The sequence below is a fragment of the Trachurus japonicus genome, chromosome 10, assembly GCF_045865225.1.
Source record: "Trachurus japonicus isolate A0001 chromosome 10, Traja_1.0".
Taxonomy (NCBI): domain Eukaryota; kingdom Metazoa; phylum Chordata; class Actinopteri; order Carangiformes; family Carangidae; genus Trachurus; species Trachurus japonicus.
Genome location: NC_140916.1, coordinates 23,368,041 through 23,381,913, shown reverse-complemented (window position 1 = coordinate 23,381,913; position 13,873 = coordinate 23,368,041). Strand labels below are relative to the sequence as shown.

The 13,873-nt window shown below is 42.9% G+C and overlaps 2 protein-coding genes across 12 annotated transcripts in view; one reads left to right on the top strand and one right to left on the bottom strand.

Moving 5' to 3' along the window:
* Positions 1 to 8,269, top strand: part of pdlim7 (PDZ and LIM domain 7) — a 31,898-nt gene extending 23,629 nt beyond the window's left edge. For all 8 annotated transcript variants that reach the window (XM_085790152.1, XM_085790151.1, XM_085790153.1 and 5 more), the window contains 6 exons: positions 2,149 to 2,201; positions 2,466 to 2,814; positions 3,330 to 3,510; positions 3,660 to 3,780; positions 6,672 to 6,787; positions 7,134 to 8,269. In XM_085790152.1, the coding sequence (XP_085646278.1) occupies positions 2,149 to 2,201; positions 2,466 to 2,814; positions 3,330 to 3,510; positions 3,660 to 3,780; positions 6,672 to 6,787; positions 7,134 to 7,220 (907 nt within the window). In that variant the 3' untranslated portion in view covers positions 7,221 to 8,269. The remainder of the gene's footprint in view (positions 1 to 2,148; positions 2,202 to 2,465; positions 2,815 to 3,329; positions 3,511 to 3,659; positions 3,781 to 6,671; positions 6,788 to 7,133) is intronic.
* Positions 8,270 to 9,171: 902 nt separating this feature from the next.
* The window catches only part of unc5a (unc-5 netrin receptor A), a 131,087-nt gene continuing 126,385 nt past the window's right edge, over positions 9,172 to 13,873 (bottom strand). For all 4 annotated transcript variants that reach the window (XM_085790145.1, XM_085790147.1, XM_085790144.1 and 1 more), the window contains one exon: positions 9,172 to 13,162. In XM_085790145.1, coding sequence (XP_085646271.1) covers positions 12,997 to 13,162 — 166 coding nt within the window. In that variant the 3' untranslated portion in view covers positions 9,172 to 12,996. The remainder of the gene's footprint in view (positions 13,163 to 13,873) is intronic.

The window sequence follows — 13,873 nt, the reverse complement described above, 5'->3', positions numbered from 1 at the left end:
TAGTATAAGAAAGAAAACTAGAGATTACGTGCAAATTTCCTGTGGTTTTCTTGTAAATAGTAAGGAATGACAGGAGGAGGTTTTAAGTGAAAATGTAGAGCACTCTGTAGAAATGCAGACTCTGCTCTCTAAGACATTTGCCACCTTTGTTTGACATTTTGCCATCTGACACACTCAGGATCTTGTGGAGCAGCATCACCTCGTCACTACGGAGGCTTGACATATGTCAGTGGCTTCCTCCTCCATCTGAAAAACAAATCCTGCTCCTCTCTCTGTTGGGTTTAGAGCTGCCAACAAACTCCTCGTTGCTCAGTTCAGTGCATCCCACAGGAGAGGAAGCCTAAAAAAATAAGCAAAAAAAACACATGGGTGAATCTGAAATCTAAGGTGCAAAGAGTGAACATGAAATGTCAAGGAACTATTCCATGGGGTGTTGCTCTGCAGCATGTCCAAAACTCTATGGTGAAGGCAAAAACCCCTCCTGTCTTCACCAGCTTTGATTCAGGAATTGTGCACCTGCAGCACACTGAGCCTCTTGCTGAGCAGACAGGGGGGGAGGAGGATGTTGAAAGCAGTGAAAATGTCAAGGAAACATGACCCAGACTGCTCCAGCAGGGAATAAGCTGCGGTAGAGGATGCGCTCCTATTTGCACCTGCAACCTTCACCAGAGTGAGGTGCAGCCAAACAAACATCTCAAAGGTGTGTGAGAAGTCTGTGCCACCGGCCTATTGTCATGTAGGGCAGCGAGCCAAGGGTGTGTAGCCGAAGCAGCGGTGCTGACCAGGATGTTGTTTTGTGCGTCGTTAGGTGGGGTTCCAGAGATTAGGTTTGCCGGTCTGAGGGGTGGAGGGCAGCTGACCCAGGGCCTGTGACTGGAGGCTGAAAGAGGTCTGTTGTGTCCTTTGTTTGACCCGGCTGCCAGAGATCCTTCTCATCCCGACTGTTTTGCTGCAGCTTCTTACCCAAAATCTCCTGGCAGGGGGTTTTACCCTCCTTAATTTAGACAGATTTATCTTCCTCTCCCCGTCACCAGCCCTGCAAGCCATCGTATTGCTATTGCAAAGGGAGTTAATGTCCTTTATTATTCAGAGTACGCTGTTTGGAAAGTGGCAGACTGATTTTCTTCTTCCTCTTCTTGCTAGATAGCTCCCAGCTGTATTTCTATAACTTCTTCTGCCTCTCTAACTTCCTGCGTTTAGTTGTGTGAATACATAACGAGTATAATTGATAGGCAGACTCAACCTGATGCAGGCGATGCTATAGAACAAGGCTGTTGCGGGGTAATTCATTTCACATCTTCCTCTTTTTCTTTGCAAATGAGAAATGATTTCATCATCTTTCATTAGTGCATTGTAGATGGCACAGTTGATGATGTAAACATGATGGATGCCTAAGGCGATGTTATATTTTTTCCCCAGATAAGATGTCTCCAGAGCTCACTGTCTTGGCTCAGAAGTTGTTTTTCCGTCTCAGTCATGGTTTGAAGATTTTCTGAATATAGTGACGCTTGCTGCGGGTAACAGAACTTTGAAATGTAGAAACATCTCTTTATTTCAACACTTGTGCGCATGCAGTCTTGATGCGAAGCTCGTCTGCATCCAAACCTGACAGTACAACGCTTGTGATGAGTTTCTCCACCTCAAACTTTGCCTGTGAGTGACATCAATCAATCCAAGAGGATTTCTTGTTTTTTTTTGTTGCTCACGTTACCGTAGCAACTCTTGAACCATTTCAGTGCAGCGCAGAGCACAAACGATAGCCGTCGTTCAGATTGATTTAGTAAAGTGACAAACATGGCAATGACAAATATTTTATTTCTTCAGGAGAAAATTGCATTACGGTGAATTTCTCAAACATTCAGCTGAATTTACCCACGAAACCAGCTTATCTCACCACAACAGGTGAGAACACCACACTGCGGCCGTTGATGCTGTTTAATATTAATGGTGATGATGCTAATGATCAGTCACACAGAAGGTAATCTGTGGCACAACGTTATGGAGACAGCCACGCCTGCTGATACCCGACGCCGAGTCCATTCATTGAACAGTAACCATGGTTACTGAGAGGGTGTGTGTCCGTGTGTGTGAGAGAGAGGGAGAGAGAAAGATGTGTACCTTTACTAATTAGTCATTTTCTCCCCACAGCCTTGAGCCAACTCCCTCACCTGCCAAGGCCCAGGCAGCAGATAAACCAGATGGTGAGTTTCTGCTCCTGCTGATGCGTAAAAAGAAGCCCAGCAGCATCCAGCAGAGGTTGTGCTAATAGATTCTTATTAAGTGTCAATACGTGAGCATCAGCCGCAACAACATGGCACACAAAACTGTCACAACAGACATCTGGAGGGAGCACGCTTATTACATAAAAGTGTCCCAAGTTTGTGACATGATTAAGTGGTATGAATTATTTCATGGCCAGAAGTGCAGCAGCTCCAAAACAAATCACCTCGCTCTCTCTGGCTCAGGCTCCAAGACCGGCGCTGCAGCAGCGGCAGCACCAATAGCAGCAGTGGCAGCACCAATAGCAGCAGTGGCAGCACCAATAGCAGCAGTGGCAGCACCAATAGCAGCAGCACCAATAGCAGCGGCGGCAGCAAGCAGCAAGGGCCCTTCCTCTCGCCCGCCGTGGGTCACTGACCCTGGTTTCGCCGACCGCTTTCGCCCCGACAAGACCAGCACCGTGGTTACCCAGCACCAGCAGCCGGTGCAGCCAACGCCCATGCAGAATCGCAGCTCCATCCTGCAGGCGGCGCAGCAGGCGCCCGAGGACAGCGGGAGGACCCCAGTGTGCGGCGCCTGCAACAAAATCATCAGGTAGGACCGCACGGCCCCCGTCCACACAGTTTGACAGTTTGATTGATTCCTTTTACCAGCATGAAACGGTCCTGATGTTTGCTCCCTTCAAAAGCCTGTTAGAGAAAAATGACACATCATTAAAGACGGTTAATATACACAATGATACTAACTGTATATCCGCAGCAAATAAGTTCAGTCAGCATAATTAAGAGTTCGGAGACATTACATTATCTCTGGGGAGACAAGTGTTGCGCTGACTTTGACATAATTTAAATCTCATTTCATACATTTCACAGATAACAGAGAAATCTCACTTCTTATTCCGGTCACTGCAGTGAGCAAAGAGTTGATTTGTTTTTCCACCCAGTGAAGGCAGAAGAAGTAGAACCAGACAGGTGTCTGCTCTTGTTTCCACAGCTGTTTGTGTTCACGTCTCCTCTGTGTTTGAAACAGAAAACTACTTAGCAGATTTTAATAAGGCCTCTGATGTCTTCTTGTGTGTGTGTGTGTGTGTGTGTGTGTGTATTATCCAGGGGTCGGTACCTGGTAGCGCTGGGCCGTTCTTGGCACCCGGAGGAGTTCACATGTTCACAGTGTAAGGCGGTCCTGGACGAGGGGGGCTTCTTTGAGGAGAGAGGGTCTGTCTACTGCACCAAGTGCCACGATAACCGATACGCTCCAAACTGTGCCAAGTGCAAAAAGAAGATCACAGGGGTAAGAGCTGCTTCATTGTGCCTCCCATGTTAAAACGTAGAAAATGAAATGAGATGGTACAGTTGGATAGAAGATATAGAGAATAGAAGTACGTATTTGTAACACTGTGCTGAAATAAAATAAAAAAAGCCCTCTTCTCCCCTTTTCAGGAAATCATGCACGCCCTGAAGATGACCTACCACGTTCAGTGTTTCAAATGTGCAGCCTGCAAGGCTCCTATCAGGAACCAAGCTTTTTACATGGAGGAGGGCGAACCCTACTGTGAGAGAGGTGAGTTGTCAAATTTGATTGTTGCACACAGGTTTTAATATGTGTGTGTGTGTGTGTGTGTGTGTGTGTGTGTGTGTGTGTGTGTGTGTGTGTGTGTGTGAAAGGGGGAAACCACTGTGGTGGAGAATACAGAGTTGTTCAGTATCGTAGACCAAGGACATAAAAACATGAATTATTTGCACCCAGCGCTCTACCAGCGTTACACTCAGTAAAATGTGCTTCTAAATTAAATTGAAGTCGATGAATATGTATTCAGTCTTCTCCACACACAGCAGGAAGCTGCAAATTGTCAAACGCGACAATACAACAGCAGTCATAACAATAATGTGAAGGCGTGATGATGTTGTTTAATTACTGTTAGTGAAATCAACAAAAACCACATCCGAGTTCTCTCTGAATGTTTAGTTTGAATATGTTTTCACTCGAGGTCCCTGTCGCTCATTCATACTTAATAATGTCACGTTTCCTGTCCCACATTCTTGAGGCTTCATAAAAGAGATGAAGGAATCACCATGGTGAAAAATCCGCTGCCGCAAATAAAAGGAAACATGGTAATATGTGGTTTCTGGAGGGAGAATTGAAGAAGAACTCGGTGGTTAGCAACAACAACAATGGTAACAGCAGCAGCAGCAGCAGCAGCAGCAGCAGCTGTAACCGCCACAGAGACGCCCACAGAAACCATAGTTTTAATAGGAAATTGAATCCTAAACCTGAATTAAACGCTGGCAGTATTTAAAGGTAATGCTTTAGCATTAGCGACGGAAAGCGTGCTCAGATCTCAGTGTGAAGATTGATTAGCTGCACTGCCAGCTGCGAACGCCTCAACCCATGTAAGACCCCCTGTAATTCTCCACATGGATCTGGTGGATCCAGCCTCATGTATTTATCGTAAATCTGCACTGGGCCCTGAGTACACGAAGGAACAGAGGGGGGGGACCGACACCCTGCCACACAGCATTAAGTGCGTGATTGAGCATGTTTGATGAAAGATGTCATATTTTGGTACTTTAAATGGCTGCTTAGCTAAGTACAGAGCAGCGCAGGCTACAGAGCAGACACCGGGGTACAAACAGAGGAAAACAACACAGCCACTTGGTGATTTAGAGGGTTTTTCAGAGTGCGTGTGGTGATCAAGTTATTTCTTTTGAAATAAAACCCCTCAGAACGTCCCCCCTGCCCAGTTTAGCCACAGCCGTTTTCATTTTTTTAATCAAACTATTTGTAAAACAAACGGCATTGTTGTATTATTGCTGTGGGGTTTGGCATGGGCCTACATCATGAATCTCTTGGCGCGTTGCACAGTCAATCATAAAGTGTGATGTTTTCATCTGCTGTAATCTATTTAGCTCCAGTTTACTTCATACATTTCTCTATTGGATTTTATGAATGGTGTGTGCTCCTCTATTATGCTGTAAATGATTTAGCAGGGCAGCGTGCTTCTCGCTCACTACCGGGGCTCTGACGTGGATCGCTGCTTTATCAGAGGCAAAGCCAGAACCTGAGTACTCATACTCTGACTAATGCCTTTAACTCTGATAAACATTCTGCTGCCTCAGCATCTTGCAGGGATTGTGCCGCTCTCACCCACTCACTCTCAAGAAGCGGCATTATAACCTGACACTTTACCCAGAGTCCCTGTGATGAAAGAGACTGGCAAATCCAGTTAAGTATCTGGAGCAATTTCCCCTCATCCTAATCCTACCCTTACACTCTGGAAAGGCAACGTGTACAGTAGGCGGACAAAGTAACGCAAAACGGCAAAGTGATCGAATGAGAAGAAGAGCCCATCGTTTTGGCTTCGAAACACCTTCATCCATCGTTATTATCGTCAGAGAGCCCTGAAGTCTGTGTGTGCATCTGAGTACATGTCTTTGTATTGTTCTGTGGACAAATTCTATTTGAAACGGTCGACATGACAACATCTGAGCCGGTCCACCTAACTTTAAAAAAAAAAAAAGCCGTTTGAGAGTGTAGACTTGGTTTTACGGATTCAAGGTGGAATCAGTGGTGGGACATTTATCTGTGATGCTCAAGGTTAAAGGGATAGTTCAACATTTTGGCAAATTGGCCCATTGCCATAATCGCTATACTGAGAGCAGTAGGTTCGTTGTGTTGTGACCTGCACATTCACCACGCTATGAGATAATAACAGAACATTACCAGACAGAGTCGTTTTAGAGGTAAATTCATGCAAAACCGCTGATGCGCGTTGCCTTCAGGGACAGTTTTTCAGCAAGCAGACATTGTATTTGCCTCGAAATCAACTCTGTCTGGTAACGTTCCGTTATTATCTCATAGCGTGGTGAATGTGCAGGTCACAACTTGTCCACTAGAGCGTTTTGGAGTTGTTGGATTGTGTACTTGATGAGTTTGATGAGGAAAACCAAGAAATCCCATGAGCCTCGGTAGTGTAGCTCTGAGCAGCTCCTGGCTCTGCTCCGCCGTTCTTAAAGTAGCTTGCACCGCCAAATAAAGGTAACGAACCTACTGCTAACACTACAGGGATTATGGCAATGGACCAATTTGCCAAAATGTTGAACTATCCCTTTAAAGTGAGGGGTTCGGGAATGCATGTCATCATGATGTCCTCACACGGATGTAAGACAAGTGTGTGTGCCTGCGTGGTGTGATATTGCTCATATTCAAGAGCAGAAGTCTCCAGTTCTTTTAAAAGATGAAAGAGGTGAAAACCTATTTCACACTCGCTGCTCCAGTACATCCTGTAAGTGTTAAGTGATGTTTACATATGCTGATTGTGGAGGCTGTGGAGGATGCTTGACCTGATCTTGAGGATGATAAAAGCTCTATTGAATTTATAATTTTAGAGTACAGTGTCTGTGCCACTCACCTCCTCTGCTCCTTTTCACCGTTCTCTCTCTCTCTCTCCTCAGACTACGAGAAGATGTTTGGCACCAAATGCCACGGCTGTGACTTTAAGATTGATGCCGGAGATCGGTTTCTGGAGGCCTTGGGCTACAGCTGGCATGATACGTGCTTTGTCTGTGCTGTAAGTCATTTTGATTGATACGGCTCCCTGTGGTGCTCTCTCTTTGCCCCATCTCTTCTGACTGTCCCAGCACAATGCCACCTGAAAAAAAAAACCAGCCTCCATCTCTCGACCTCGAGTTCTGCCCTCTGTCTCTCTCTTCCCTCCTGTCACCTGCAGCCTGTCTCTATCTCACTCTCTCATTTTGTGAGGACTACTGAGAGTAAACGCTGTCAAGTAAATAATATTCTCTGGCCAGGAGAAAACTCTGTAAATTCACAGTGGCAATGTTGAGGACTGATATCTCCTCTGCCCTGGTTTCTAAATCTGTCTGTCTCTGTCTGTCTGTCTCCTTTCATCTTTAAAGCTCTGCCAAATCAACCTGGAGGGGAAGACGTTCTACTCGAAGAAGGATAAGCCCCTGTGCAAAGGCCATGCTTTTGCTCCAGTGTGAGAGATCAAGCTTCATCTTCAGAGGAAGAGACACATCTCTCTCTCCCTCCTCTTTACCCCTATCCAGCCTCTGGCACACTCGCACACACTCCACAAGCTCCTCTTCGCCAACCGCACACCTAGTTAAACGCAGTCTGTTTTCCTGTTGTGCAGCTTCACATACTTTACTGTGCTGTTTTTTAAACAATACGATCCAAATGTTACTGCCTGTAATACCAAATGCTGAGTTGTGTAACTGGAAGTAGTCAAGGAATTATTTCATATCATGCCACAACTTTAGTTGTTGACTTTGAAGCTATTTATAGATTGGCTATTAAAAATGCGGCTTGGGCTCATCTAGATTTGAACATTTCTCACGACTGCACTAATCTCACCCTTGTTCAGTCTCAAGTAAGATCAAGTCTGGATCTTCCAAGTTGGAGGAGCCATCAAGCCTGTAATGGTGTCACATTGCGGTAATGATCCATTACTACTCCTGCACTAAGTGTGGAGAAGTGATGGCCTCATTCAGGACCCTGGCCCACTCACTGACTCTCACTGCGGTGCCTGTTAACATAATGGGGGTCCAGTCAAGCAGAAAAGGGAGGGGGGCATCCCGTTCCCGCTTGACAGGACCTCTCGACAGAAGGACTGACTACTTAACTTCTCACTTTAGCTCTGGCAAACCAGAGCACATACTGTCGGGTAAGAGCTGTAATTTTCAGTTATGTAATAATCCCTAAAATTGATCTAGTTTTAATAGTCACACGTGTGGGTGTTTGGAAAGGGTGGTGTTATTTTTAAATCTTTCACGCTCCTAAACTAAGAAGATTTGTCAAGGCTTTGAAATGATCATTTATGTGACATTTTTTTTATGCAAAGGGAAAAAAAAATCCTTAAAATGTGTGTGTCTTTTTGTTACCATGATATTGTTATTATTCCTTAGAATACTTTCAAGCCATTGTTGAATATGTATTTATATTGCTTCAGAATGGGCCTGTAAGTGTTGTTTTCCTTGTTGCTGGGTGGTTCAAATAAAATAATTTTGTAATGCCATGTGCTGGGGCAGAACACTGTGGGCTCAAGTGTTTCTAAGAAGTGAACCCATCTGTAAGAGTTTGTGTCGACTGAGGCTCTGGCTGATGCTGCTCTCCCTAACACCTGCGCCCCAACCAACAGGACAATAGACTTTCTAACGTGCTTTGCTCTTATTTTCGTGCTGAGTGCAAGAATTGGCTTTTTAAAACTCCTGCTTTACAGAAAAAAGCTGTCTGACCTCAAGACCCTTGTGAACACCTTAACTGAAAACATCAAGGAGATGTAGAGAGACATGATTTATTTAACTTGTGTGCATCAGTATATTACTACTGTAGCCATTTAATTACTAAAGTAGTCTGCTATAAGTGCTCTTTTACTTATTTGCTTTCATAACAAGAGTGGTTCCCAGTTGGGGGTTTGGGACGCCTGCGAGGCATCAAGGAAAAAAAAAAAAAATCAAGTTAGCTAATTCAGCCCAGTTTATTGTGAAATACTAGATTTTTTTTTGTTTTTTTAATCTCAGCCCATTAAGACGATAAGAATAAAAATATGTGAGAAAGAAACTGAATTTTCTTGAGCATGGATATTCTTTCTTTACCATCTGAACACGATTTTGTAATAAAATATTGTCGACTCAAGCTCACTTACTAGCTTTTTTCACAGCTTTCAGGTCAGAATTCATTCATTCACTTTGTCTCTGGGCACCATCACAACTCAACATTTGTCCCCTGTGAAGACAGGACACAAGCTGAAAAGGTCATTTCACACTATTTTGTTTTTTTTAAGAAAATAGTGATTAAGCGTATTTTGCATGTCAAACTATTCCTTTTCTCCTCAGAAACAAGGTGAGCATTTGATTTCACATCTTACTTACTACTAGACCTATGCAAATGAATCAACAATTAAATTTTTCAAGCAAAAGATCTAGTCCTTCATTTAACAATATATAATTTATTTACAACAATTTCAGGTTGAATTACTATACATACCTTTCTGAAATGTCATAGATAGATATATATATACATAAGGCCAAGTAAATACTTGAAAGCACTTAGAAACGAATTTCCAAAATTCTACCCACAAATCCATATCATTGTCCAAAAAGTACAGAAAATCTCCCTTAGCAGAAGTTTTTCCATTGCCACAAAAGTTTTGACAACAATTTACATTGACGATAAGGAACACAAAAGGTTAAAAAACAAACAAACAAACAAACAAAAACAATAAAAGGATTATACAATTGCATAAGCGCTGTGGCATGTAATAAATACAGCATTTTTGACTTGCAGAAAGGCAAGGAACATTGAATCAAGGAACTAAATAGAAAAAACCGTTCACAAGTACAGAAGTCTATTGTTCTTAGTTCAAAAAGAAAACAGTTCAGTCAGAGCGACGGGAGGTATACACACACCTGGTCTCACTCTCGCACACATGCACTCTCACAAACACGCACGTCCTTGACACTGAATAGTAATGAGTGACACAAAAATTACAGTTGGGGGATGTTACAGTTTTTCCTCCATCGCACAGGGGTGAAATGATAAACCCTCGAACAAAGCATGTATGTTACCGACACCAGTCTTACACTGAACTATCAGGCCCAGATTTTATCATGGAGGAAACTGTATTCATCACACACGCGCGCACACACGCACACACGCGCACAGTAATTCGTTGGACAAGTTAGATGTGAAGATAGATGCTGAACATCCTGGCGGCTGGTGAATTACATTACTGAAATGTGCTTAGACAACACATCCAAGACAATGACAGGGTGATAAAATTTCACACACAGTCTGACTGTACAACTGCCATGGCTCATCTAAACATGCTGTGTCAACACTGGCTTGTCAGTGTCCAAGAACTGATGTCCTTCTTTCTCCAATTAGCCTCCACACAGTCCCAGTGCAGTGATTCACTAAGCACCGGCGACTGTTTCTCCTCCACCTCGTATATAAATGCTTACAGTTGGAGAAATAATCAGATAGACGAATGCAATGTAAGGACAAACAAAATATGTATAGAAACTCCTGTAAAACAGTCTCTAAACCCTTAACACTGCAAAAAGTCTTCACTGCTAGATCGCCAAAGAACAGTATATAGGCAAACACGTCACGGTTTAGACTTGACAAATGCTGCGCCAGTTAAGTGTCTTTTTTTGGCTTTATATTAAAATATAATTTACATTTCTTTACAAAGTGATAAAATTAACCGACACATATCACTGCTCGAACAAACAGCATTAATTTTGCCTCAAAAACAACAGTGAGGAAATGAAATTGTAACGCAATGATTTGGACGTTAAAAGTCCGCAGTTCAGAGGAAACAGAAACTCTGACTTGTTCTACACTAGCTGCAAGTAAAACAATGTGAGGATGTAGTGGCCTAAAATGATACTCAGAAAACTTTGGTTACCAATTCTGCTGATATACAGTATGCAAAGTGACAGCACACGGCTGGTAATAGAAAAAGTATTTACATATTACATGTGACGATGATCCATTTCAACATGAAAAGGTTCATTTAAGGTGACATCACCGTTTTATCTGAAAGGGGCTTGATTCAAGGGTTTTGTCATAATAATCAACAAAAAGGAGTAACATTTTACTTGATGGCATCTCTACATGAAATGATACAGCGATATGTAAAAAGCGATGAGTGGGGAGCAGGCGTGTTTCATGTGATGGCAGAGAAGCTTATGTGCTCAGATGCCTTATAAAAAAAAAAATAAACAAGGACAAAAGAAAGACACACTTTCCCCCACTACACAGAAACACAAATGTACATTCCAAATATCTGACAATCATAAAAGAGGCTCCAGTCAGTGTTAAAGGTCGAAGCCACAGGAGCTGGTGGGATGCGCTGGGTTGGAACTGGGAGGGGGCTGGATGAGAGGGGCTCTCTTTACAACTCTGAACAGACAACTTCACATGCAACCCTGAGGCAGACGGAGAAGACAACTATGGCTAATCTGGGATTGCTGACACCAAGTATAATTACTGAATCAGTGGACTTCAAGGATACTCTGTGTTTGTGTTGCCTGACATGACAGATCCATTAATTATTAACAAAAACGAATAAGTGTAAAATTAGCAAAATATAAAAATAAGCAAATGCGCAGTTGCAAGTTAATGGTTTGTTGCAGGAGTCTACGGGATCGTTTTTGCCACGCTGGCTAAAAGTAACAACAATAAAATAAAAAAAAACCTTTCAAAGCATCTTTTGCGAGCAGAGGCGTGACAGTATGAATAGGCTACTCTTAACTTTCTGTGCGAGACAACGGTTTCTCTGATGTGGAAATGCTCTCAACCACACAGCAAATATAGGATTCCCGCTGCCATTGCTTTATGAATTATATAAACAAGGCTGCACAATTACCCTCTGCATGGGAGTAACCTGGTGAGGATATTGAAGAAATAGCTGTCATTTGATTTTCTGTGGAGAAAGTGCTTTGCATTATTCATACAGGATAATAACCCTTTTGGCCACCGTTTTATGTTTAACATCTTCTCTGCCACAGAATTAATGTAATCAAGAGGAAAATGTCATTTAAAGAAATTAGTTTTGACGACATTCAGTGTTCACGTATGTGCAGCTGGAACGCCTTTCGGCCCTATGGCTCCTTCATTAGCTGTGTCATTTGAAAGAGAAAAAAAAATGGCACAATGAACAACTGGAGGAGATTTGAAATGAACTGGACGGATCAGAATCACAGGCTTTAAATAGACATGGCTTCTGCAGTACGACTTTAGTGAAGATATTACTCACTCCTCCCTTTAAAAAAAAAAAGTTCAAACAACCCAAACCCCACATATATTGATTTAGAAGCAGGAAAGCTGCGAAGCGTCTTGCTGAATCAAGATGTCAAGATGTTACATTCACAGTAGTGATACCGGCTGGACTAAAAAACACACAAACAAGATGAGATGGGGTGTTTTTTTCGGGGGGCCTCTGACATACAATCTGTTTGAAACCTGTTAGTCCACGGTGTGCTACAAGCCGCCTGTATGAGAGTGTGTGTGTGTGTGTGTGTGTTTTTAAAGATACAGATAACGACACACAGTAGACGTCCATCTATACGGTGTGACTTGGGGGGTTTGGGGAGTGGACGGGAGGGGGAGGTTCACAGACCCTGATGACCTTGTTGAAGATGTGTTCAGCGGGATAATGTCAGATATAACGAACCTGCCAATTGCATATGTCGCCTGTTCTCTTGAACCTGAAATGACTGGCACCTTTTGTCGCATCCCTTTTATTTAATATTTAATAAATAACTCATATTCAAAAATTATTCATTGAATTTGCAATATTGGACATTAGTAATAGCATCATGTTTGCATATTGCTCCTTGTTAGCCATAAATGGCTTATTTGTAGAAAAGGCATGAAGTTAATTTAGAGTGATCTTTAAAGTAGAACCCGGGTGTGGACTAATTTCACTTCAATCATTGATGGAAAATAAATGGGGATTTTCACTGACTGAGTTCATGAATACATTTCCCCACACACATAAACTCTACCTTCTCCCTCGGTTCTCCCTATGTCGTTTAAAGATTTTTACTGTGATCGAAGGAAAAAAGGGACTCAATCCTACACAAACCCTTTAGTACTATCTTCTAAAGTGAAGACGAGGGACACTGGGACAGCTCTGCTCTTCGATTCCTGCTGCGGTTATTGTTCTTTTCTTTTGTGTGTGTGTGTAGTGGTTGTTTTTGTGTTGTGTACTTTTCCTCTACATCAGTCTCTCCCCTTTTTTCTGGGTTAGCACTCGCCATCGGAGACCAGGAATATCATGGCTTCCTGTTTGCCAATGTCAGCCATGACTGTGGCCAGCTGGTTGATGTTGCCGCTGTGGAAATGTTGTGCCTCCCACAGGTCCAGGATCACAGAGGTTGGGCTCACTTTGGATGCAAAGAAACTCATGTGTCTGCGGAGAGGAGGAGAGAGGAGAACACAGGAATATCAGTGAGAAGACATTTTTATTAAATCAAACAATGTGCTCGCATCAAGACGGACAGTCTCTCATTTTCTCTTTGCCGACGCAGTCTCAGGAAAACCTTTTCACACTGTTTTATTGTGCTGCTGCTTCTTGTAACTCTGTCAATGTCAAGTTTTATTGTGTTATATTGCTACATCCTGATGTGCAGTGTTGGAGCACTAAGTAAAAAAATGATGAAAGGTATAAAGAACACAGTGGAGCTCTTCAAACCGCCATCAAATACAGAATCTCAGGCAATTTTCATTTGAGGCTTAACAGCATAAGCCTCATTCTTCTTTATTTGATGTTAAAATTGGCCCTAAATCCCATATAGTAAATCCTATATGGACTTTCACAGTTAAGTCGGAAGTGACCTTTTCCATTTTAGGAGCAGGAACCTTTACGATCAAACCCAATCAATGACAACAAAGCAGTGGCCCCAGCCAGCTGTATATTTGATGTTGAGTGGGACCCGATCTCCACAGTACCTGAAGATGCTTGTTTGATTTAATGGCCTTTTTCTGTTCTTCAAATGTCTGGGGTCTTTACTGTTACATAGACCATGTGACATTAAAAAAGAGGAGAGAACAGTGTAAACTATTGGCAAAAAGGGGGACAGTGGTGCTGTAGGGAGTGTTTTTTTTCCGGGTGGGAGTAGAG